Source organism: Electrona antarctica, assembly GCF_951216825.1.
Source record: "Electrona antarctica genome assembly, chromosome: 13".
NCBI classification, from domain to species: domain Eukaryota; kingdom Metazoa; phylum Chordata; class Actinopteri; order Myctophiformes; family Myctophidae; genus Electrona; species Electrona antarctica.
This window is the reverse complement of record NC_136794.1, coordinates 8,033,210-8,061,172: the sequence shown is the minus strand read 5'-3', so window position 1 is coordinate 8,061,172 and position 27,963 is coordinate 8,033,210. Positions and strand designations below refer to the sequence as shown.

Here is a 27,963-nt window from a genome sequence, read left to right as displayed (position 1 = left end):
CGATGAGACCAAAATCAGTTGAGCTGTTCCTGAGAGCAATTTCCATTAAAGCACCTATATGATATGAAAGCCTGATTGTTCAAAATTGGTTATTTGTGGGGATAGAAAACACATATGGGAGCCCCAAAAACACAAAAGAAATTGAAAAAGTTGAATTTTATGTTATAGGTCCTTTAATGCTTTCCCACAGGGATGCTGTGTGCTATTCCACAAGGTTCCACGACTGTCTGTCACGCTGCACTTTTATTTACAATTCAGGCATTTATCAGACACTCTTATCCATAAAAAGTTACGAAGTGCAAGGGCAGACTTAAGTGGCATGAACCCTGGTCAGCAGACAAGGTAAGTGAAGTGCCCTTGAGCAAGGCATTGAACCACTACCATGAAATGTTCTATGAGCAGGGCCTGGCTGTAAACAAGTATCTGATGCTTAGTCCAGTTACCCTGGGTAAATATAGTAACTTTGCTTTGCTAAATAACCAAATAAACAAGAGTTTACTTCCATGAAAACAATGTTTAGTGCTACAAAACTACTAAGGATACCAGCTAAACAATACACCTAGCATTTAAAAATAATGACAATGTATCATTTGTGAATACCTACTCAACATCAGGCACGTGCAGAGTGTGTTAGAGGGGCAGGGGCTGAAATCTCGTAAGAGGGCACTTTTGGACAAAAATAGCGAAAATAGCAGATCTACAAGCTCACGACGCGTCGCGCTGCGACGCGTTGAGAGCTTGTAGATCTGCTATTTTCGGGGCACAACCCAGCACTCCTTATCTACTGGATATGCGGCGTATACGACGAAAACAATTCGAAACAAATTAGTTAAAACGCAAAATGCTGCGTTCCAAGTTCAGGAGACTTCGGGGAAAAAAAGCAATTCTCCTGAATGCTGCCTTCCGGTATATATATGGCATGGAAAGGAGTGGCATTTTGAATTTCTTTCACCGTGTAGTAAAATGCTGCATTTAGTGGTCTGGAAAGGGCAGTTGTTTTTACAGACGGGTAAAAGGGCAGGGGCTGAAGCCCCCTTTGATGTCTATGTGTGCACGTCCCTGCTCAACACACATCTGCATAGTATACCTAGCATCTGTAAAAAATCACACCCGTGTGAACTGAGTGGTGCAGTGACGTCACACACTAACCATAGCAACCATGCTCACATGTACGTGGGGCCACGTACAGGTACACAGGTACACGTACCTAGACACGGGTACAGACAAAGCTGGTTGTTGGAGTGGTTTGCACCACTCAAAAATTGACAACAAGAAGTGAGGCAAGGACAAAATGAGTGCTAGGGGGTGAGGTCGAGTCTGGAGAGCTGAGTTTATTGAAACCGCGGTGGAAAAACAGGGAGTGAGTCTGCAGTTCTGCCTGTGGCGTGGGAGGTCATTCCACAGATTGGAATGATGAGGAGGGAGAAGGGTCTTTAGGCCGCTTGGAGTGTTGGCCATCCTGTGTTAGCTGACCTATAGGTGTGTGGGAAGGGGTGGATCATGTACTGAAGGTGCCCCAATTCACCCTTTGTCAGCCTTCTGATTGGTCCCTTACTGACTAACCAGCAGGCTCTTTCTGCCTTGATCCGCCCTGGTTCCACCTTGTTTATGTTGAATTTGCTAAAACATCTTAAAAAAAAAAAAAACTAAAATCAAACATGATATGTGTGTGTCTGTGATGTTCCTTTTTACTGACATCAAGTTTAAAATAAGAATTGAGAGCACAGAATATCAATACGAAGCAACTGAAAAACATGTTATTTCAATGGTAGTGGATGGAGAGAGAGGATTTTTGTCCAACCACGAAACGGCAACCAATGGGTGCGAAGAGGTGCACCACCACGGGCGGGACTTGACAAAGGGTGAATTGATTGATTTGAACCAGATGTTGGCCAGAAGTTCTTACGGAAAAGGTGGAAATTTAGGGAGGTTGAATGAAAACCAGGCGTGCCAGAATATACAAAATATAAACTTGAAGGTGTTGTTTCTTTTTGATTCTATGACATCTCTATTAGTTTTATTGTACTGTATTATTGCCATGGCTGCTCTGTGCTATAATTTCACAGACGCTGCAATCTCTGGCCCCTAAAATCATGACATCCGAATGACACCGGAGAGCATAACAGGATGAGGAATACAGGCTTTATATTGTACGCAATCTTATCTAATCACTCAGAAACAGATCCAGTATGTTGACGGAGCCGTCATCAAAAGCAGGGGGCGGCCTCCAGTGGTGGACAGTAACAGAGTAGCTATATTAATTTGAGTATACTGTACTTACAACTTGAGGTCTTTATTTTGACTTTTACTCCACTATATATTTCATAGACAAATATTGTACTTTTTAGTTTTGACCACGAAAATAATGAAAATAGCAGATATAATATAGACGCATGTTTTAGGGAAATTGTCAAAATGTAATTTTTTAAAGACAAAAAAGCACTTTGTAATTTGTGCCTTTTGAATACTTTAAAATAAGTGAATACAAATGTGACCGATTCATATTTGACCAAGAGTTTCTGTACTTTGACTCAAGTATACTGGGGTTTGAGTACTTTGTCCTCCACGGATGATGGCATTTTCATAAATTTTCCCAACAGTACATTTAACGTTTACAAGCTAAATAGTTTTTAAACGCTATACGGACAGAAGGCACCACAGAGCACCTGCTGGGGTCAAATAGGTTGCGGAGAAGCAGGGAAGCTTATAACATCCAAAATACTTCTGGTATATGGTGGATTTAACCCATTTTGGTTTAAGCTATTGAAAAATACGCTACGAGCTAGGCCTGCTATTTTCGAAAAAACGCGAAAATGTGGTGCAAACCTTTGAATATATATTCTTTCACAGCGAACGTTTTTAACTCAAACCTTTGCTTCTTGCTGGTCCCTGGAACAACATATTTTCAGATGGGGGTCGGTGGCCAATTACATATTATTTTGGGGGTCCTTGACATGAAATATTGAGCACCACTGATAGAGAAACATGAGGTATTTCAGAAAGACATTTTTTAAATGTCGACGTCAGGCCTAAATGGGTTAATGATACATGTTACATAACTACAGCGTGACCTCTGCCCTTTCTATGCTGGTTGGTGTAGGAGGCAACAGGCAGTGAGTACAGTGCATAATACTCTTGTCTGGACTGGTCCCAGTACACACAGATATGCATAATATCGATTATCTCCCAACTAATGGAACGCATCAGTCTTGTTGTTCGTGGTGCTCCAAAGGAATGCGAACAGTGCAATAGAGAGAGAGAGAGAGAGAGAGGGCTGTTTGGCTGTTCCTCTGCTACAGGCTCTGAGCAGTTTATTACTGGGGGACAGCGAGAGAGAGAGAGAGAGAGAGAGAGAGAGAGAGAGAGAGAGAGAGAGAGGAGGGGGGGTTGCAGTGAGAGGGAATGGGAGAAGAGAGAGATATGGCGAGAGACAAAGGGAGACAGTGAAAGACAAAGAGAGTGTGCATGTGTGTGTGTGTGTGTGTGTGTGTGTGTGTGTGTGTGTGTGTGCGTGTGCGTGTGTGTGTGTACATGTGAGAGAGAGAGAGGGGGGTCAGTGAGAGGATAAGAGAGAAGAAGATAGATAAACAGAGCAAGAGAGTCTCTCCGCCTGGCCCTTTCTCTCTTGCTCTGGCTTTCTGTATCGCTCTCGCCGGTGTGTGTGAGACACACACACACACACACACACACAGGCGAGAGCGATACAGAAAGCCAGAGCAAGAGAGAAAGGGCCAGGCGGAGAGACTGAGAAAGAGAGCCAAAGAGGGAGGGAGAGAGAGAGAGAGAGAGAGAGAGTGGCAGAGAGAGCTGTACAGTATAGTACCGGTATAGTAGTGTCCTCAGGTGCTGTAACGGCTCTAATGAGGCCATTCTTACCCGTAGCTTGTGACTTTGTGTCCTCACCACCTTCCCCTGCTGCACCACATCGACTGGACACTCATTTATAGAGCAGTCTGCCTTGTGCCTGAGCCAGTCCTCATAACCCTGGGAGAGGTGGAAGGCAAAGGAGGAGGAGAGGAAAGAGAGAGAGAGAGAGAGGAGAAGAAGAAGCAGAATATAGATTAGAGTGCAGAGAGAAATGGGGGACAGAACGCAGTGAGGGTGAGTGCGAGGCCAAGAGTCAGAGTGAGTGAGTGAGTGAGTGAGCGAGCGAGCGAGCGAGTCAGTGAGTGAGTGAGTGAGTGAGCGAGCGAGTCAGTCAGTCAGTGAGTGAGTGAGCGAGTCAGTGAGTGAGTGAGTCAGTGAGCGAGCGAGCGAGTCAGTGAGTCAGTGAGCGAGCGAGCGAGCGAGTGAGTGAGTGAGTCAGTGAGTGAGTGAGTGAGTGAGTGAGTGAGTGAGTGAGTGAGTCAGTGAGTGAGTGAGTGAGTGAGTGAGTGAGTGAGTGAGTGAGTCAGTGAGCGAGCGAGCGAGCGAGTGAGCGAGTGAGTGAGCGAGCGAGTGAGTGAGTGAGTGAGTGAGTGAGTGAAAGAGAGAGGGGGGGAGGGGAGGGGGAGGTTAGAGAAGTGGTTTTCAACCCTTTTTACATCAATGTCCATTATTTATTCTGCATTTGAGCCACGGACGGACCACCATTTGATGACATTTAGCCTCTCAAGACCCAAAATGTAGAATATTTTGTTGTTGTTGGATAAGGTTTTGTCCACAATAAGAGACAAACGGGCAAACGGTCAAAACAACAATTTGTTCTACAATGTCTTATTGTGTAACTCTTGAGAGCGTAAAATGAAACACTCACGTTACACTCTCAAGAGTTAAAAAGGTCTATACGGGTCCATTCTGTTACCAACTCTCCTTTCAGCTGGGGGGACCACCTGGAACCCTTCTCGAGGACCACTGGTGGTCCCCGGACCACTGGTTTGAGAACCACTGGGGTTCGAGGGTGAAAGTCATACACGGTAATTAATTAGCTTCGCGTTCCCGGCGCTCGGTGACCCTGTTTCCTGGATCTCAAGCCAACATGTCATGTTTTAGATTTATGTCCCAATAAAGGCCCAGGCTTCCTTTAGCCAGGAGAGCTTCATCTATCACTGATAGTATCCCATCCCTCAGGAGAGCGTCATCTATCACTGATAGTATCCCATCCCTCAGCTCAGTACCACCGTGCAGTTGGAGGAGAGGAGAGGAAGCCTACCCCTCGAGGGACGAGGGCGCCGGATACTCAGCCAGAGCGATTAACACATTTAGACCCGAGGACGATTCTACAAATGTCTTCTAAATCCTCAGTTTTCTTGAAAAACCCACGTTTCTATGTCAGTCGTTTCCTCTATGTCAGTCGTTCTCATACATTTTCATATCAAGGACCCCCAAAAATATGTAATTGGCCACCGACCCCCATCTGAAAAATGTGTTATTCCAGGAACCCCTCAGAAGCAAAGATTTGAGTTAAAAACGTTCGCTCTGAAAGAATATATATTCAAAGATTTGTGCAGCTTTTTCACGATTTTTCAAAAAATCGCAGATCTACAAGCTCGTAGCGTGGCACTCGGTGCCGCGCTATGAGCTTGTAGATCTGCTACTTTTCAACAGCTAAAGTGTAACATAATGCTTGAAAACACCAAAAGGGGTTCCCGCCCAGAATGGATTAACACAGGAGACCATTCATTATCATATTTCTCACATCGCCAGACATATTCAATAGTGTGTCCTCTGCGCCGAGAGAGAGGAATGTACATGTGGGTTTGCAGGGCACGCTAGAACGAGCATGCGTGCGTGCGTGCGTGCGTGCGTGCGTGCGTGCGTGCGTGCGTGCGTGCGTGCGTGCGTGCGAGAAAGGGAGAGAGTTCTGTCTTGCGTGGGCATATGTGTGTTGTGAGCGTGCATACATGCCTATGGAAGCACATTAGAGGCCGGGAGTTGTGTATGTGGCGGATATGCGCAAGGGTTTATTGTCGTGGGCAATATATCCTGGAGGTGTTAGTGGGTTTATGTGTGTGTGTGTGTGTGGGGGGGGGGGGGGGGGGGGCTTTGAGTGTGTCCTACCTGTTTTATGGAGGTTACAGTGATAACGAAGAAAAGGGGCAGTCCACTGGTGATAGGGCTGGTGGGGGTGTCGATCATGAGCTGCGAAGCAGAGGAAGGGAGAGGGAGACAGACGGAGGGTGAAGAATACACGACAGATAACGGAAAGGAGAGAATACAAGAAGCATCCATGGGTTACATTTGACAAGGCCTAGACATAATGTAATCACACAACCAGTGAGACAGTCAACGTTCACTTTACACCATACTTAAATATAGCAGATAGATGCGTACACAGCAGAAACAAATTAACTCTGGCAGTGTACAAAATGTAACCAAATCGACCCGTTATGGATCGATTTTGAGGGGCTATATCCAGCTTTTGGTGTGTGTGTGTGTGTGTGTGTGTGTGTGTGTGTGTGTGTGTGTGTGTGTGTGTGTGTGTGTGTGTGTGTGTGTGTGTAACATCAAAACATTAAACGCCATTGACATTGAAGGGAAAACTTACGTCATATGTAAACGAGTAAATCAGAAAACCAATCACAGGCAACAGGCATTCTGATTGGCCAGTATGAGATGATTCATGATGATGTATGATGATAAGAGCTGATAATTCCACTAAACATGACGTAAATTAAACATCAAATTGACATTGAAAGGAAATCTTACGTCATATGTAAACGAGCAAATCGGCTAACCAATCACATGTTGGTGGGAGCGCTTGGCCAATAAGGGACCACCTTATGTACCTTATGTACCAATGTCAAACGTTTGCTAAAATAAATTGATGTACGATGACAAGAGCGCCCTCATTTCACACGGGTGTGATTCATTTAAAAGAAAATTATCCCACGATTTTTGTAACCCATTTTTCACCCCTGTGTCAATTATCTAATGTGATCCTGGGCTCTACACACCCTCCGCCAACCTGGGGAGAGCAACGGACCTGAACTCATGCTTCCTTCATGCATGAGTGTCCAAGTTGCTCCTTTACACCTGACAGGGGGAGAGTTTCCCTGGTTGGACATAACGCATGGAAGGAACACGTTATTCCAACCAGTTCCTTTCCCCTCCATCAGGCGCCCCGGCTGGCCAGGGGGAGGTAGTTTAGAGACCAGGATTACTGCATGTTTTTTTGTGAGGCTATACCTACCCTAGGGGGCACGGGGAGAACATGCAAACTCCACACGACAAAGACTTGTGGCACTCACTGTCTTCTGCACACCGACTCACCTGAACCAAGAAGATGCCCAGGAAGTAGAAGTTTGCGATCCTTCTGAACTGCTCAAACAGGTTTTTGGGGATGAAGTTCCAGAAGGTGTACTGGGGGGGAGGGGAGGGAGGGGGGTTGGGGGGGGAGAGTACAATAAATATTTACTCTCAGACAACATGCAACAGAGGAAATAGAACCAGAAGGTGGAATAATGACACGTTTTGTCCACCTTCACATTGTTTTTCACCACAAGAAGACGATGGGACGATAGTGTCCAAGCAGCGCATGGCTGTGGCAGCAGAGTTATTGAACACTGCACGCACGCCGGCACTTCTTGGATTAAACCCATTTAGATCGGAGGACGATTCAAAAAATGTCTAAAAAATAATGTCTTCTAAAGTTTTCTGAAAAACCTATGTCAGTCGTTCTCAAACATTTTCATGTCAAGGACCCCCAAAGATATATGTAATAGGCCACCCATCTGAAAATACGTTGTTCCATGGGAACCCCCCCCCCCAGAAGCAAAGATTTGAGTTATAAACGTTCGCTCTGAAAGAAATAAAGAATATAATATTCAAAGATTTGTGCCACATTTCCACGATTTAAAAAAAATAGCAGATCTACAAGCTCATAGCGCGGCACCAAGTGCCGCGCTATGAGCTTGTAGATCTGCTATTTTTCAATAGCTAAAGTACAATATAATGCTTAAAACACCAAAACAGGTTCCCGCCCAGAATGGGTTAAGAGATTGTGAATGCGATTGTCATTGCAATTTTACTGTAATCAGCGAAAGTGTGACTGTTAATTCCTTGTGTCAATAGGTTGTGTTTTTATCAGCAGTTAACAGTTAAGCTTTATATCAAAGACAAATCATTTGATCTGTGTTTGCTGTAAACCACACACAGAACATTCATCTTAATTCATCCGGTAACACAATCGATTGCTGTCATTTAAAGTTCTCTATAACCAGCAATGTGATAATTCTGTGTATCGAATTATTTTATTCCAAGGCAACATGATCGGACTGGCTCTTCCTCTTCCATGGGCAGAGAGGAGGGAGAGAGCGTACGATACAGCACTGAGGATAAAAATTACTTATACTGGATCTCTTGTCCACCAGTCCCTTCCTAATTTTTTAGTCGACGAAATCAACACTGATTATTAGCGGACTTGGGGCGCAAAATAGGGCCCAGACCGTTATGTCAGAGCCCGTCTGTCCAGACAGCCACTATTAACACGGGGCTATGCGTCCGTCATCCTGACGACGGCAGGCACGGCCGTCAGACAGACTGGATGCTTGTCTAATTCCAAGGGACAGATGAATGGTGTTTACGATAAGTCATGTCAACGTTTGACCAAGTGGTTTCGGAAGTAGCTCATGTGGTGGGTGTGTGCCATTGGACGGGAACCCCTTTTGGTGTTTTAAGCATTATGTTATACTTTAGCTATTGAAAAATAGCAGATTTACAAGCTCGTGGCGCAAATCTTTGAATATATCTGTTTTCACAGCGAACGTTTTTTTTAACTCAAATCTTTGCTTCTTGGGGTTTTTTGTGAGGAACACGGGGAGAACATGCAAACTCCACACAGAAAGGCCCTTTTGCCAACCCCACCTCGGGTATGGGCACTGATGATGGGGAGGGAAACACGGCCCCCATTACATATATTTTTGGGGGTCCTTGACATGAAAATGTTTGAGATGGGTTTTTCAGGATTTAGAAGACATTTGTAGAATCGCCCTCAGGTCTAAATGGGTGGGTGGGAACCCCTTTGTGTTTTAAGCATTATGTTTATACTTTAGCTATTGAAAAATAGCAGACCTACAAGCTCATTGCGCGGCACCGAGTGCCGCGCTACGAGCTTGTAGGTCTGCTATTTTTGAAAAATCGTGAAAATGTGGCGCAAATCTTTGAATATATATTCTTTCAGTTTTTAACTCAAATCTTTGCTTCTGGGGGGGTCCCTGGAACAACATATTTTCAGATGGGGGTCGGCGGCCAATTACATATAATATTGGGGGTCCTAGACATGAAAATGTCATGACATAGAAACATAGTCAGTTTTTGGAAGACATTTGTAGAATTGTCCTCAGCTGCAGACATCACGCTCACCTTGGAGGAGACGATGTGATTGTCGGGGTACCGCTGAGGGATGTAGGCCTCAGCCCCCGGAGGAGGCTCCTTGTGACCGATGTACACTGTCCGGTTGTCCACCCAGATCTCCTCCCCCACACACTGAGAGAGAGAGAAAGCGAGAGAGAGAGTGTAGGTGCCAAAATCCCAAAAATGTATTTTACGCATTTCAAACTGATCCACTTCAAACATACATTTTCTTCATTTATTAAAACTAAAAAATGTTTCCAAAGTGTGAAAACGTAATCAAACAACAACGGTAAAAATGTTTTTTTCTGGTCTAACCTCAGTGCCGTCTTCCACTTAGAACAACTTGTACTGAATTAAGTCACTGTGACCCTGGCTCATTAAATAAATATAGGCCTATACTCAACACCTGTTCTCAATTAACACAGCTGATCAAAGCAGATCCCTGCACAGATCAATTATGCCCAGCTCTACTACTAACAGAATAGTTGAACATTAAACTACAAAACAAAATTGCAATTAAAACAATTCCCACAATTCACAGGAATATACTGTAAGTGTTTTCAGATACGAGAGAGAGAGAGAGAGAGAGAGAGAGAGAATGTGGGGTTGCCTCACACCTTCCAATTGCTGTCACAACTCATAACCTACTTCCTATTATTATACGGTAACAATCACAGGAATGCACTCCGGATAGCTCACACACATACATGAATGCCAGCTGCCTCTCTAGTCCATCAGAATTTGGCAGAATTTAGATTACTATTCCTAGATGTTGGTTTAATGCCCAAATGTATGCTGTTATGTATGATATAAATACTTGAAATATTTAGTGCGTGTCACTACTTCTTCTCAGCATCCCATCAAATCAGGTCAAATTCCTCATGCATTTAATGTACAGATTCTCACGCCCTCCTAATTACTGTGATAATCCCAAAAAGCTGAATGTTACATAAGACTTCCCTAAAGTACTTTTGTCACTACTCTGATCCTACTTCAAGGACATGAAAGTCGAGTGTTAGTATTGAATGTACTGTGTGTCTGTTGTTGATGTGTGTAGGTGGGCTCAGCTCTGAGAGGCATCAGAACATGGAGTTTATCTTTGACAGATTTCCTCAAACAACTCCCACCACCTTCTGTCTAAATAGACATTTACGTAGTTAAAATGTCTTTTCCATGTGCAAAAGATTTTTTGAGCGGTGCCTAACCGCTCCAATGACTGGCCTGTCTGTCTGTTTCTGTAACTGCAGCCAGCCAGCAGTGTTGAGCAGTTTTACATACATAATACAAAGTAGCAACATGTACAAGCCAGGAGTCATTCTAGAATGCAGAACTAAACAAACTACCAAACCAAACCTAGAGAATTGTACATCAGACCTCCTCATGAAATCCAATGAGGAGGAGCATAACTCTATGAACATCAAAAACACAATGAATTGAACAGTATGAACAGTATGAACAGTAAGCGCATTATTGGCTATTTCCCCTACCATAAGCCCTCCATGGGGGTTTTAGTGCTAATTCGCTTATTTCCATCGAAATAAGTAGTAAAGTGTGCCGCTTGGGATTTTTGAGCTATGGAAATAAGCGAATTAGCACTAAAACCCAATGCCCCAATTCAATTCAATTCAATTCAATTCAATTTCAATTCAATTCAATTCAATTCAATTCATTGAGGGCTTATGGTAGGGGAAATAGCTTTTGCACAAAATAACACCTGGAGTGGACCTCTTTGGGGACGTAACAACTACAAATAAAGGTAAGAAAGCCTTCTAGTCTGAACATTCTCCTTTAACGTACTACATTTTGAAGAGAGATAACATTCACCACTGTCTCTTGAGCAAGATCCAACTCAGGATATTGCGAATATTAGGTCAAGTGAGCCAACAGGAGACCTCTGCTCTCCTATTATGGTGTTGATGTGAATGGATGATGATGATTGGATATCAGATCATACAAAAGCATTTCTTTTGTCAGCTGTTATATATCATGCCGTCACCATTACACCAATTTGAATATACGCAGAAATGCTGTACAACCCATCTCCCCATCCATCAGGCTCACAGAAGCACGATAAAATCCATTACATACTACATTACCATTTCACCAAAAGATATGGCACAGAATGATCACAGTCAGCAACAAATACATGGAGAAAGTTATAGCTGGCTGTGCAGCAATGGGACCTTGGATAGGAACTGGCATATTGACTAGGAAAAAGTAAGAGGAAGGAGAAAAACAGCAAAAGATCATGGAAGACAAATACAGGAGGGTTGATCATTCTGATCATTAAACCCTTGAAGAACGTCTCTAATCCCACCAAAACATTAACATTTCTCAGCCGTTTCGGATGTGTGAAGGCTTGCCGGAAATGGGCCAGTTTTCTGGTGTACAGTATGATGAAAGTTCATTCAGCCAGTGTCAATTCCATTCATTTCTAACAACATGCAACTAAAAACACTCAACGATTACAATATTAATAAAAAACAATCACGATTACCCAGTATATTCTTTAGCCATAATCGTGCAGCCCTATACCTCTCACTTACAGTACTTTGTTTATTATGTGGAAACAACAAACCACCAAAAAGGTCTGCTGTTGACAGTGCATGGAGGGAGGCTACCACAGATATTTTATGAGTCCATAATTAAATAGACCTGGTGGGCAGGTCTGGAATATAGGGCTCTCCAAGAAAACGGCAGAAAATGCAGCACGTCGACAATATTCAGCTGTGTGTTTCCAGTTGGCTTCCCCTGTGCCTCCAAAGGCTTTGGCCTGAGTGGGCAGTGCATGAGCACAGCGTTTGGCACAGAGTACTGTGCCTGACACAGCTCAACGCATAAGCGTTGACCATTAGGCAGAAGGTTCCTGCAACAAACGTTTCAGTGGAAACGGTGGTCTTGCGTAGGATTTCTGCAGAATTACAGTTGTATTGTAGCTCACATTGTATCTTTTATCACTGTAATTTCTAGCAGATACAATTACCGTACGTTTTCTCAGTAACCTGGATTCCTTGGTGTACTTGGAATCAAAGAAACTAGGCTATGAGGCCAATATCTCTATTGTAGTTCAGTTAATAACCCATTTAGACCAGGAGCTGCCATTGTTGTTGTTTTGTACAGTATATAGCAACATACATTTTTTGTAAAATAAAACTTCGGTCAGGATTTTAGAAGGAATTTTTAGAATGTGCCTCATTTCTAAATAGGCAAAAACACATGAATACTACATGAAGCTTGCCTGGAGTATACAGTGTCAAATTCGCAACAGACCGAACTTAGTTTAAAAATCACGCCTGTGTGAACTGAGTGGTGCAACTCCGTGTGGGGGTCCCCGGGGGGGTCCCCGGAAGTTCCAGACCCACAGGAATGCGAGCCGCGAGCCGCCCCGTGTCCGAAACAAGAAATGACAGAGTTACCGTGTGGGGGTCTCCGGAACATCTAGACCCCCAGGAACGCACCCAGGGGGTCCCTCTACTGTACAACTGTACTGTACTGTACTGTCACACCAGAAATCATCATATACAGTTAATGTGTGTGTGTGTGTGTGTGTGTGTGTGTGTGTGTGTGTGTGTGTGTGTGTGTGTGTGTGTGGTTAGGCTGCGCAACAGTGACACTTGCTGGTGAAAACCAACCAAACGCTATTTTCGTTGATCGGACAGACCCAGCCAGGGACCCAGCCAGGGACACACATAGCTGTCTATAGGAGTGGTTGCACCACTCAAAAACAGAACGCCACTGGAGACCGTGAGCTCAGTTTGTACACTCATCCACACTGATCACACCAGGCATTTGGCAGCCGGGTAAAAATAGACATCAAGCCAATGGACTGGCCGACTTGAGCTCCCTCCAAAACATTAGGGGAACAACATGACCCAGAGAGACAGATAAAGAGACAGAAGAGTTGTGAGAGAGAGAGAGAGAGAGAGAGAGAGAGAGAGAGAGAGAGAGAGAGAGAGAGAGAGAGAGAGAGAGAGAGACAGAGACAGAGACAGAGACAGAGACAGAGACAGAGACAGAGACAGAGACAGAGACAGAGAGACAGTGTGAAAGACAGAAAGAAAGAAAGAAAGAGGATAAATAACCAAATTAGATTTCATGAGATAAAAAGAGACTGTCACAATAAAGAATCTGATAAGAAACGAGACTGGAGAGAAAGTGACAGACGGACAGGTGGTTGGCTGAGAGACCCTGTTAAGTAGAACCAGAGACAGTAATAGCTAGCATGACGACAGGATGATCCATGACTCACGGCACGAACAGAGTTAAGGAGATATGAGAGTCATACGCCAAAACAACACCCTACACCTAATAATTCCCTTCGCTCAGATATAGTTGTGCGTTTGTGCGTGTGCAACTGTCAGTCGGTCAGAACCAGCACTTTGTATTAGAGAAAACCGAAAATGTTTGGGTAAAATGTAATGTGACAAGTGACAGGGAGGGAGAGAAGTGTAGAGAGAGGAGAGAATAGAGAGAGCGAGAGAGAGGGGGTTAGGGGTGAAAGTTTGTATACACCGTTTTTTGCTATAGAGATGCTGTGCTATCCACAGTAGATGTTAGGCCAAAAGGACATGGATATAAAATTGCACAGTGAACCTTGTATAGCTAACCAGCCGGTTGGTTTACGGTTTCTCTCCCCAGCAGCCTCCCGTCCGCCTCCCACCATTTCCCCAATTGTCGTTTCTCTCTCCCTTTACTCTCCTCCTTCCATTCACATCCCCCGCTTGTCTTTCTCCGTTCCACTCTCTTCACCTCTCCTCAGATCCTCCTGGCACTGTGTTCTCCCCGACGACAATGTGACGGCGGGAGGGGAGTGGTACGAAGAGACAGAGAAAGAGAGAGAGAGAGAGAGAGAAAGCTTTGTGGTCTATAGCTATCTGATCATTAATCCATTTAGATCCGAGGACGATTCTAAAAATGTCATCTAAAGTTTTCTGAAAAACCCATGTTTCTATGTCAGCTGTTCTCAAACATTTTCATGTCAAAGACCCCCAAAATTATATGTAATTGGCCGCCGACCCCCATCTGAAAATATGTAGTTCCAGGGAGGGTCCCCCCCCCCCCGAAAGCAAGGATTTGAGTTAAAAACGTTGGCTCTGAAAGAATATATATTCAAATATTTGCGCCACATTTTCACGATTTTTCAAAAATAGCAGATCTACAAGCTCGTAGCGCGGCACTTGGTGCCGCGCTATGAGCTTGTAGATCTGCTATTTTTCAATAGCTAAAGTATAACATAATGCTTAAAACACCAAAAGGGGTTCCCGTACAGAATGGGTTAATCCGCCCTGATCCGTATCAAACCCTGGCCCCACTGTTCCCCCACTCTATTTCGCTGCTCCATCAAACAGAGTGGCTTGCCTGGTTGAACAAAGGGCAACGGTAGGCTTTGTCTTTTATTAATCACACTAAAATGGCCCCACGAGTGAAGAAGACGCTGATGTTTCACATCATCACCTGCAACGCAGTCAGGGGAAGAAGTCAGGGAGTTTAGGATTAAAAAAAACAAATGGTGGACTTGAAGTCAGAGCCATACTATTGTACTGTACTGTATTGTACTGTACTGTTTTTTATTCTACTTTATTTTACTAGCTTTAGTTATAATAATCATTTCTTCTTCTGTTTTCTACATGAATATAACCACATTATATGAAATGGGAGTTAAATGCTGCAATTTGTAAAAATGGCTAAATATGACTCCTAACGTCGTTGAAGTGGGACTCATAAAATGTCCCTGGGACTCATCTAAAAGACCACCCCTGCATCCCGGGACTCATTACATTGAAAACCTATTAACATATGTGTCTCCATCGTGCTGTATGTATGTACTGTACTGTTTTTTCCTTGCCCTGTAACCTGCTGTACTGTCCTTCGTGCCTGAATTTCCCCCAGCGGGATCAATTAAGGTTTTATCTTATCTACTCTTAAATGTTTTTTTTTTTTAGGCTTTCGCCTTTATTTTATATTTTTATGGAGGGACAGACAGTAGGCTGACAGGAAATGGGGAGAGAGATGGGGGGAAGACATTGTGTGATATTAGTCTGGCTTATTAGCCAGGCTAGGGAAGACATGCAGTAAAGGCCGTCGGGATCGGGAGTCGAACCTGCGGCACACTGCCAGACTGGATTGCCAGCCAAGGTGCCTGGACCACTGAGCCATGGACCTAATGTGGACTCAAACTGCATTATGATCTAGATATTAACTTGTGTCGTTATTACTTCTCTGTTCTCTGCCAGTGCTTTCACAGAGTAACGACTAGTACTTAGTCCGGTTGAGATCTCAATGACAATTGCCTTTTGCGTAATACTGTGGAAAAACATGCCTGCCATTTGATGGAGCTTCACACAGAAACAAGAACATTTTTAACGATGAAAGCCCTCAATGGGAATTTAACCCCCCGAACCCTTCAACCCTACTGGTGCTATGCTCTTAAGCTGCACAAGACAGATTACATACACTGTCCACAAAGACATTAACCATCCCAGCGAACCATCCTATCCCATGGTGTCTCTCTAGCTCTAGCTCATTACTAGCAAAGGGGGGATGATAATAAAGGTATCCACCATTAACTGGGCTGATTAAACGCCCCTGTGTGGTCCCTCCTCCACTGTATCACGCTGCCCTGCGGTGCCACAGACCATGTTAAACAGGTATCCTTCATTAACCCACATATTACATTAAATTCCCCCGACTGGGTTCTTATTCCTTAATTAAGTAGTCTTCGTTAACAAAGGCAGGGGACGTTGTAATTCATGCTTACCACAACACAGATGTATGAGAGTGTGTGCAACGCCATGTTTTTATATACCTGCACCGGTTCCAGGAGGTAGAAGAAACCCCATTTGTTTCAGAAAATGAAAAAAGAGTTTTAAGCATAGAGTAATAAAAGGATAGAGACCGAACCGGAGCGTTAGCCTCGCTCCCCCCCGCTATTAATTTCAGTAGAAGTTGCTCAGTGGCGTTTTGAAGCACCCGGAAGACTGCCGGAAGTACAATTATAACTCAATGGCTCAAGCGAGCGGAAGTTTAGCGTAGCCTAGCCCCGGACCTCAATTTTGAGGTCCGGGCTTACGCACATGACGTCATGAATGTCCGTCCACCTCCATGAAAGTGCTGCAATTCCACATTTCGCCAGTAGGTAGTGGCAGCTTCAACGTTGGATAGCCTTACTGGGGACTTGGTTTTAAGCCTGATGTTCCTGAACATTTCTATTAGTAACACACAAGCTCCACCAATCAGAGACGTCACAGCTGACACATTAGGATTGTGGGTAGTGAAGTATTTCTCCGTGCATTTAGAGCATACTCATAAAAAGAAGACGTGTCTGTCGGTCATGTCTGTCTGTCACAACCCCGCTGCTCCTCACTGGCCGCACCAATTGCTCTGAATTTGCAGGTAATTGACCGGCACGTTATGCACTCATCACAATCTATCTATCTATAAATGCACCGAAAAATGTCTGTCAGTCATTCTGTCTGTCTCCACCCCCTATTTTCACAGCATGTCAATCACCGTGCGGATTCAAATGGCTACTACTTTGCATAACAACAACAGCTTTAACTGTTTATACCTGAGCGCACGTAGCCTATACGGTAAGCATGCACACTTACAGCAGTATAGGCTATGGCTCCAGTAGGCTACTGCTGCTGTGTGGTGTTCTGCACACAAGAAGAATGCCTCCTCCTCCATCAAAGAACAGATTCATTCGTCCAAAGCAAACTTTTTAGTTTCGCTAGTCTGCAGTAAAGATGTTTGTCTGACTATTTTAAGTCTACTTTTGTGTTTGTGTGTCTAAAACTCTCATACACTATTTAACAATATGCAGCTGTGTTCATGCCGCGATACGCGTGCAGGTGCGTGACGTTCTGTGGTACCGAAAAAACAGCACCCCCTGTTGGTACCCTAAACGGACGGACGGACAGACAGACAGACAGACAGACGGACGGACGGACGGACGGACGGACGGACGGACAGACATTGCTGGTTCTAGGAGTGGTTGCACCACTCAAAAGCAGCTCAACATTAGCACTAGCAGCATGTTATTTACAAATGGAGCAGGACGTGTGTTTTGCAACAACGGGTCGCAGAGCAGCGACGGGTCCTGCGAACGTGCGTGCGTGTAAGTGTGTGTGTGTGTGTGTCGCGCCAGCGGGACACACCAGGTGTTTGTGTAAGTGTGTGTTGTGTGTGTGTGTGTGTGTGTGTGTGTGTGTGTGTGTGTGTGTGTGTGTGTGTGTGTGTGTGTGTGTGTGTGTGTGTGTGAGAGAGAGAGAGAGACACGTCTGTGAGTCTGATGAGTACACAGAACCCCCCAGGGAATGCTTCGGGGACCACTTGGGGGTCCGCAGACCATCTGCCTAATAATATTAATGGTGTGCCCCTCCCAACTTCCTAAGCTTAAACCTTAACAACTCCATCCCCCGAGTCCCCCAGCCTGAGTACACCTCAAAATACATAATGGAACATCAATAATATAATCTATTAAATCGCATTACCCACACTCCACATAATTTGGTGTTCATTCGAGCGGGTAAGGACTAGTATATAGTATGATTTTACAACCAGGAGCCTCGTGGTAACTGGATTGTTACGACATTATTATGTAGTAGTAATAAATAGTAGTAGTAGTAGTAGTAGTAGTAAGCCTTGCTGAGCCATGAGGCCCATAAGCTGATGATAAAATCCTTTATGGAGAATTAGGAAAGGGATTTTCACTTCTGGAAACTGTCTCACTATCTGCACTACAGATATATTATTTTACATTTAAAGAGTAAAAATTACAAATGATACAGAATCCTTCGGTTGCCTGGCTTGAACTGAAGGACATGATTAATTACAATGTTTTCACGACACTGAAATGAATGATCCATTTTATACAAAATGATATGATTGCATTGACTCACAATCACGTGAAGACTCAACATTATCAGATTCTGATTCATGCAAATTTAACATCATATCAGGAGCTCTCAGTCTCAGGAGATGTGTACGGTGATTTAAGTGTCATTAATCACCATAGCAACACAGTATGCAGCCATAGACAGAGACAGAGACCGAGTATGAGTTCAAAGTAGCCCAGACACACCATAATATAATACTAGACAATGGGAATACACAGTTCAAATTAATCATGGGGATTTTGTCTTTACCACCTTTTCCATCGCCACATTACATACTGTGGTATGGTGGTGTGTTCTGCTATTGGCTCAGTCAGTGCTCGATACTCGTCAATGATAGCTTGTAGTGAAATGTGGCTTCTAAAAACCATTTAACCCCCCGAACCCTACTGGTGCTATGCTTTTAAGCTGCACAAGACAGATTACACACACTGACCACAAAGACATTCACCATCCTATCCCATGGTGTCTCTCTAGCTCATTACTAGCAAAGGGGGATGGTGATAATAAAGGTATCCACCATTAACTGGGCTGATTAAAGGCTCCTGTGTGATCCCTCCTCCACAACAATAAAGCCCATTTGTAACAATATGTCTTAATATAAGCAGACATATATTTGAGATATGTCCTGAAGAAGATCAAATAAGGTCAAAACGTTGACGAGCAATACAACTTCAGAGGAGCTGTTTCAGCAGCACCAGTGTGCAGACTCTATTCTTCTTTTTGATATTTTATCAACTAGACCCTTACCATTTTTGTAATGTGGCCCACAGGTTCAGCTATATGAGTACCCCTGCTGGCCTGCCATATCTATCTTCTATCTATCTATCTATCCATCCATATAAATGCACCAAGTCTCTGTCTGTCTGTACGTCTGTCCGTGTGTAATCCACGTAACTCGAGAACCGCTCGCCCCACCGACTTAAAATGAACGCGTTCACGCGTTCCACTCCACCGCAGGGGGTGCAGTGCCCGGTGTCGAGTCGGAACGGACCCACGGTTGTCCAGAACCGCCCCAAAAAGGCCTCTGCCCGGGCTCTGGACAGGGCCCCTGCCCAGGCTCCATATATGGAGCTGCCCTGTTCTGACGTCTAGGTAGACTCCATATTTGGGCATGCTTGACAAAGAACTCCATATATGGGCATAAAAGGGACACATACATAATATCTGGGTGGGGCGTGCATTTCCAACTTGCATCGTTCCAAGTAGGCCAGTACCCAACAACGGGCACCGCTGTAGAGCCTCCAATGCATAATATCTGGGTGGGGCGTGCATTTCCAACTTGCATCGTTCCAAGTAGGCCAGTGCCCAACGGGCACCGCTCTAGTACAGTACAATGAGTCAATTAGACCACAAGACGTGTATTCTTTTATTACATTTTCCAACGTTTTTCAAACAGTTGCAGTCTCTAATCCCGCTGTGCTACAGTACGTGACTACGTGTCTTCTCTTCCATCTCCTATTCTATGGTTGACACTTAAAACTGACAACATGCTAATATGCTCCCTTGAAATGTTAATCTGTAATACAACCTCTGTGTGTATGAGCTATCCTGTATTGGCAAACTAAACCTCATAGTCTCAACTCAAAGCCGGCCCAACACAACAAAAATCACATGGCAAAGCGCAGCTTGACCCCGACGGCGAACACAGGCACCTTTGTCTGTTTTTTCTCTTCACCAAGGTTCAATTTTGAACAGGAATATAGACTAATATACCAAGCTGAGCTGTAAAAGCAAGACATGACTCACAGTTCTGTAAACCCTAGCAAGCAACACAGTCCTGTGACAAGACAAATTTAGGCTTAAAGGGGCTTTGGGCCCCTCTCAGAACTCCCTCCCTGCACCGTCTCAGATCAGAGGCAAAGCTCAGAACAATATCTCACACCTCATGTTCGGAGCCGTTTACACAAGACTCATTAATCCATACAGTGTACATGTAGAGCAGACAAGATTAGAAGAGAGGGGAAGGATCAGCCTTAAGTTATGAAAAGAATGTTCATGTCGCCGGTGCCAATCATCAGAACGTCATCATCACTGGCCAGCATTTAAAAGGACAGATGATGGGCTTTAGACACATTAAGGCCTGACGTCGAAAATGTCTTCTTAATCCTGACAGTTTTCGGAAAATACCTATGTTTCTATATCAGTGGTGCTCAATATTTCATGTCAAGGACCCCAAAAATTATATGTAATTGGCCCCCCGACCCGCATCTGAAAATGTGTTGTTTCAGGGACCCCCCCACCCCCAGAAGCAAATATTTGAGTTAAAAACGTTTGCTCTGAAAGAATATACATTCAAAGATTTGCGGCAGATTTTCACGATTTTTCAATAGCTAAAAGTATAACATAATGCTTAAAAGACCAAAAGGGGTTCCCGCAAAAGAATGGGTTAAAGGGCACGTTATTGCCCTAATTAGCCATCACTCGTTTCACCTGTGAACCCAACAAGCACAACCTCCGCACAACACACCATACTTCTCGTCAAAATGATGACATCATGCAGTGTTATGAGAGCACCGTCCTGCATAGCACCGGTCTGAAGCATCACATCAGAGCTATTATTACCAGATTATAAAAGGACAAAGCAACAGGAGGAACTGAAGTCGGTGGTCACACATAAACCAGTGCACCTGCCAAATCATCAAGTTAACATGTACAGTACAGTACAGTACAGTACACATCTGGTCAAAGTACGGGAAGTAAATGTACAGATAAGAAATGCATTCCGTTTGATTCTCTTGTTATACTCGGATTCTCTTGTTGCAATACTGTCCTCTTGACCTGTGCTCTGTCTGTTGAGTTAGCAGAACACACACATATACCGAGCGATGTCAAAACTGGCCAAAAATGACATGATTATGTCCTTAACAAACACAGGTTCAAACCATTTTAAAATCCATGTTTTGCACAATATCTCCATAGAAAGGGAGACATGACTACTTATTTCAACATTATAAACGTGTATTTTAAAATATCTACCGGTAGTACATACTGTACCTTCGGATTACAAATAAACAAATTAAATAATGTCCTATATCTGCCATGGTTTGTGCTAGAGTGAGAACTGAGAATGTGGCGTCTCTCATAGCAAATGCAAATGAATTATTCGTAATGTTTCTTTCAAGGGAATTAAAGGTCGCGACTCCCGAGTCCTGTCCAAAATATAGGATCAATGAATGATTGTAGAAAATAAAAGCCTGGTGATAAAAAGCTTAGTTTTTAAGGCATAAAGAATATACATGCAAATGCTCCAAAGACAGCTGTGCTCTCATAAATACTGAAGAACAATTATATTATCCTCGACATGAAATGGGAAATAATAATAAACGAACCGAATGTACTGACCAAAATCCGAGATATTCCCAAAGGGGCTCGCTTTTTAGATTGCTCAGAGTGCAGTCACTTTCTCTGCGACCGAGTTGGGTTGTGTGAACTCTCTGCATCATTCACGCGTTGTCATCATTCTCTCATTTCAGCATGACCCACATTTCATGTTCAATCAATCAAAGTGATGTTTTGTGACTCCTGTCCATCATGCAGTGTCTGTTCAGTGCAGCGGCCAGGCAGTGTTGTTTTTGTCGACTAAAACTATGACGAAAGATATTCGTCGACTATAAAAAAATTCTCAGACCAAAACTACATGGAAACTAAGCTATGATGACTAAAACTAAGGCTAAATAAATTGACAATTTGGTCAACAAGTAAAAAGTTAGACTAAAATGTTAGGAAGGGACTAGTGGACAAGAGATCCAGTACAAGTCATTTTACAATTAGTTGCATGCTGAAAATAGCTGATCTACAAGCTCACAACGCACCACGTTGCGAGCTTGTGGGCTTGTGGGCTTGTGGGCTTGTGAGCTTGTAGCCTGGGAAACCAGGGAGAAAAAAATGTCTGGGTCCGAGTCCACTTCAATATGGCATACAGTAGCGCAAACGTTGATCACTCTCTGCTGATTTCTGATCGTCTGCACCTTTGTTAAATTGACACACACACACATACACACACACACACACACACACACACTCCTCTCTGTCGCTCTAATTAATTAGTCTCATGTCCGCGCAGCTGCGTCTAGATTCTCCCGGAGCTGCCATAGAAATCATAGGTGGACCCCAGGCAGCGTTTTAAATATGGAGAATCTTAATTTCCCTCAATGTCTAACATAAAACTCTACACTTTGCTGATATACAGAAAGAATACAAAAGGCATATTATATTCCTTAATCAAATAGTTATTTGACCATTGACGAGACAGGGCCAGGCAATGGCATCTTTGTATGAGAAATACTTTTAATTGACTAATTTCTTAACGGTGATTAATCGATTAACTATTAACATCCCTATTTAGGTAATTACCTAACATACCGTCTTTGCTTCTTACAAATTAGCTCAATCTACAGTACAATTCCGGGACCCAGATGAAATATGGCTGCCAACAGAATGCAATTTGATCACCCCCGTTTTTTCAGTGCCAAGCTGTATTTCCGTTACTGCACAACATATTGCCTCTTAAAACGAATGCGTCCTTGTCCTGAGAAATGTCATTGTGTTGTATTTTTATTTCAGCGCAAAAGCATTTTGCCACACTTGGACATGAATGCACTAGTACATCAGGCAGCAAAGTTCAGCACTCCCCCCATATTGAATTCTGCTTCACTATAAGTCAGAGCGGGAACACTCTAGGAATACCTCCATGTCAAACCATGATGAACTACTGTCCCACTAACATTATGTAACGTCATGTCTACAAGTCAAGATTAGAAAATACACAAGGACACAGGTGCACTTAGTTTACATTCACCAACCTATGGCTCACGTCTTCAGGACAAAACAAGATTGTCACTCAGCAGCAGCGTCTCTGCTAGCCATGGATCACGCGACAGTCGTCTGACAGTCATGTTTCAGGCCTATAGTCTCCGCTATATACATGTACGTCGGCCTCTAACTAACCTCACAGGTTATTTGTAAACCGCAGCACAGGTGATTTGTAACCTGCAGCACGGGTGATTTGTAATCCGCAGCACGGGTGATTTTTACCCCGCAGCACAGGTGATTTGTAACCCGCAGCACGGGTGATTTTTACCCCGCAGCACAGGTGATTTGTAACCCGCAGCACGGGTGATTTGTACCCCGCAGCACGGGTGATTTGTAACCCGCAGCACGGGTGATTTGTACCCCGCAGCACGGGTGATTTGTAACCTGCAGCACGGGTCGGACTAACGGGAGGTCTGACTTAAGGGCAGTCCACGTCTCCCAACAGTAAACTACACTTCGCAAGTCCTTCTGCCTCGCCCTCCAACCCTCCAGTAATGGGCAATGTCCCAGGCTGGACCACCAGAGAAAGCAAAAAGTTCCCAGTCTTGTACCGTCGCCCCGGTGACAAAACGCCCTCCCCAGCCTCTCCCATGGGCCTGGAAGTCCACCCACCGCGTTTCCAACGGCAGACGTTCGATCAGGCAGTGCCAGTCGTCGGTATATAGACCACATCGGCGAGTAGTGCCTTCCTGTTGATCAAGCACGTTACCATAAATTTGCAAAATGCGTCGTAAATCTGCACGTACTACATATTAACGCCTGTAGTGTGGACCATGGATGCACGCACACGCACGCACACGCACACGCAGTCACACACACACACACACACACACACACACACACACACACACACACACAATCTAACCTTGTTTCACCATTATAAAAACTTGTAAAAGTGATTGAATAGGCATTTTACTAAATTACTTCAGAGCTAGAGTTTAATTTGATGCAGCGGCAATGCCATTACCTCACTACCAGCCTATGGGACAAAAACAGTGGACTTAAAATAGGCCTATGTACATTATATTGTACTTATTTAGATGTAAGGAATGGAACAGATTGCGCTCATCCTCAAAATCAATATGAAGAGATAAAACACTGAGGCATAATAATTAAATGACTGCTGTAGACAGAGTTGTCTCACTTCCAGGAAACAAAAATAAAATGCTCATCCACAAATCTACACTCTAACACAAAATCTCTGCATCCTCCGAAATAGATTAGTATTGAGCTTCTGTGTTTCTGTCTATCACAAGCAGAACCCAAGTGGGGGATGGATATATGATATATTTGATTTAATGCTTTAACCCAATGGAAGTGTGTAAGTTTGTATGGTAGACAGTCAAATTTAGTGTTGTGTAGTAAACTGGAAAACAAGCTTATATATATAGGACTAGTCTGGCTAATACATATACAATTTGCAATTTAGGCATAAATTGATTCTGCTGACTCACTTTGGGCTATAGGATGTCTCAGGTGATTGGCAGTGTGTTATATACAAGAAGCATACGCAGCATAACTTCTTTACACAGCACTGCCATTACCAAGTGGACAGAAATAATATAATATAAGGTTATGGGGGGGAAATACGAATTTTGTTTTAGACTTATATTGTCAAAATTAGATGAGACATCACAATTTTTACCATGGTGCATACAAATAAGTTGAGTGACAACTCAAAGGTTGCTAAATAAATCCACACGCTTTTTCTCGGAAGTCAAGCTAACCATAGTTAATGCTGTATTGTAGAATACTAATGGTCCAAGTCCCTTTATGACAACAAAGATAGCACTAATAGACATTACAGGCTACATTAATAATGTTCCCTCCATTTCAATATTGTGACATTAATGTTCCCAATGCACACCACACCATGTTACCATGGCAAAAATAATCAAAGACTGATGTAAGAAGGGAAGGATGGACAACGTAATGATAAATGAGGGGCGTGTTCATTGACCAGGTCTCTCTTCCTCTCAGCCTCACTAGTGGATATGATTTCCCTTGACATTAATCGCCCCGGTGGAGCATCCGTCATGCACTGGTGTACACCCACTCACCCACTTCCAGCACACAGAAACACACAGATATACACTCACTTAAACTGCTTCTGTTCTGCATACGGCAAATACTTAAAAGTACTAAACGTTCGCAGAGAAACACAGATGCTCAGGTACAGTATGCACAAGTCTGGTGATTATCTTCACAATATTTAAAGTTTCCAGGTCCAGGTGGTCAAGCAAAATATATCCAACCAATATTTAGAATCAATATCAGACTTAATCTCGCTCATGCAGGTTCGTTGTACAATAGTGCCGTACAGAAATAATGAAAATAGCAAGATCTACAAGCACGCAAAGCTTACGCAATCACACAAAAAATGTTGCTTAGTCGTTCATTAGCCAAATGTATAATGAAAATAAAAGCCTGGGTACTGAGGCTAGTTGTTCATTAATTGTAATCGAGGAAAAGCTTGAAATAATCGTGATACTGACTTGAAGCTATATCACCGACCAGCCCTATAGTAAGAGACACACTACTACACTAATAATGTATTGGCAGATGTGTTGATGTGTGTCTGAAGGCTGTCCAGGTCCTGTCAAGTGTCAGGCCTGCTTCCCTCCGTGGCTTCTTTCTCTAATCCAACCGCCCACATGGCCAGCTGGTTCCTGTCCTGGCAGGCCACTAATGGCACTGGCCTTTTGAACGGCCCGGGCAGACCGGTAATATGGCTCGAGAGATCAGCATCATCAACGCCGTCATTAAATACAGATAATTTCCTGCTCGGAGACAATCAAGAACATTTGTTAGATATGCTGATTAGCCCCCCGCCGAGTCCTGCCTCTCTGAGGCTGCTACAGTATGAGGGTGTTGTTGTGTCACTGAATATGTCAACATCTCTGTTGCTCCGTCTCTCATTAACCACTTGAACCCCAACATCCATATTCCGAGGGAACATTAATATAAAAAGAGATTTGGTGTAGATGGAAAAAAGGCAGTCTAAGTAGTACAGACCACAGAGCCAACTCAACTCAGGTCCCATTTACAAGGTCTAGATTAGAGGATTTAAGTGGTTATGGTAAATGGCTAGAGGTGTTTCATGTTTACTGTACATATTTTTCTTTTTGATTTACAACTGTGATGCTCTGCAAGTTTGCATAGTAGGCCTATTGTATAATCCTCTGTCATTATTTGATTAGATGAATTGAGTACAAAGGACTGTGGCTCAGGAGGTAGAGCAATGATCCATGGGTCGGCGGTTCGAATCCCGGCTCCTCCTGTCTACATGTCGAAGTGTCCTTGGGCAAGACACTGAACCCCAAATTGCTCCCGATGTGCTGGTTGGTACCTTGCATGGCTTCCGCCGCAATCGGTGTATGAATGGGTGAATGTAATGCACAATCTATGTAAAGCGCCTTGGATAAAGGCGCTATATAAATACACCATTTAAAGGACCCCAATGGAAACAAGCCATATGCTTTCTTGGGTTTAATTCCTCTTAGCAGATCTTGTATTGAACTGTACTTTCCTGTTCTTTTTTCTGCAAACTGCTAAAGTATTCAATCATATCAATGTTCGTCAGAACAGTCAAAGAAAGCCCCCCCTCCATGTCAGGCTACTTCTACTTCTAAATAAACTGATGGGTGTATAGTTTATCAAAATAAAAAGCAGCTTAATTGTGCCAGCCAAGTTAATTTCTATTCTACACACACCCCACCCGTCACTGCATCTGGATTAACTAGCACATTCCCTATTCAGGTTGCAAACAATGTGTAAAAGCCATAGTCAATGAATGACCTGCAGTGGAACAACTCGGATATAATGTCTATCATGAAAAAGAATCAAAAATGTGTAACGGTGCAGAGCCACGTTTAGGTTATAGGTTAGGTACTTTACTCGGCAGTCGGCATAATGTATAATGTACATCATTTATGTATAATGTGTGTCAGGAAACGCATGCAAAGCTACAAATGTATCACCTATGAGTTTACATTAGCAAACAGTGCATTGCATTGTAACAGTGTTGAATGATGGACGGGCCCCCTTACGAATCTTGTGATGAGATTCCGGAGCACGGTGAAATCCATCCTTTTGACAGCTCCGCGGCCGGCGGCGGCGGCTATTCGGTGCAGAAGACGTTCTTCAAGCTCTCTTTGGATCCTGGCTGTAAACACCTAATGTATATCGTTTCACCACCAGCACCCATCGTTCACCACCACCGCTATGTCTCCATACGATCCGAAAGAAGAAGAATAGGCAGCAGCGGTCCTGCTCCACCAGTCGGCTGTTTTGATTTTCATGGCATCCTATATAGCGGTTTTGCAACAGCCATGCAGCAGCAACTGAACTGAGAAGAGAAGAGAACCTCCTCAGCTCAAGCCGCCGCCGGAGAATGTTCCATTATTATTTCACGCAACTTTGAAAAGCCTTGCTTGAAATCTTCTCCTTCTACGCCTCGGCGCCTATATGCATGAATGTGTTATTCTCGCTAAATATTCCCGGCTTCATGTATAAGCTCTGTATGTTAATATTATGTTCCGCTGTGCGTTTAGACAGAGGTGGCTCCTCCTGTACCTCCTCGCTGTAGCAGAGCAATGCGAAATGTTCATTGCATTCATACGTACGTCAGATGACTATACGATGCGCATGCGTACTGCGGTTTACTCGGTGTATGTACACAGCAGCCTGTGAAAAGAGCCGATCTACAAGCTGTGCGTGCGTGCCCCCCTATGGTGCGTGCGCGTAGCACTACTACTACTAGCACAGTCTTGGAAAGCCTGGTGAAGCGAGGTTAGCACAGTCAGCACACACTGTGACACACACACACACACACACACACACACACACACACACACACACACACACACACAAGCGTGCAGGGAATAAAATGCCACCGTTTGATCTATCTGTGTCAACCTGTGGTGGTGGAAATGGAATAAGTCTACAATAAATGTGTTTTAACAGGAGTGTTAAGGATGGT

The 27,963-nt window shown here is 43.8% G+C and overlaps 1 protein-coding gene across 1 annotated transcript in view; it reads right to left on the bottom strand.

The window, feature by feature from the left end:
* atp11a (ATPase phospholipid transporting 11A) overlaps nt 1–27,540 on the bottom strand; it is a 70,362-nt gene extending 42,822 nt beyond the window's left edge. The window contains exons 1-5 of the mRNA XM_079518229.1: nt 27,032–27,540; nt 9,283–9,405; nt 7,192–7,281; nt 5,980–6,060; nt 3,877–3,984 (exon numbers count right to left, since the gene is read on the bottom strand). Of these exons, the coding sequence (XP_079374355.1) occupies nt 3,877–3,984; nt 5,980–6,060; nt 7,192–7,281; nt 9,283–9,405; nt 27,032–27,070 (441 nt within the window). The 5' untranslated portion in view covers nt 27,071–27,540. The remainder of the gene's footprint in view (nt 1–3,876; nt 3,985–5,979; nt 6,061–7,191; nt 7,282–9,282; nt 9,406–27,031) is intronic.
* Between the last annotated feature and the right edge of the window lie 423 nt (nt 27,541–27,963).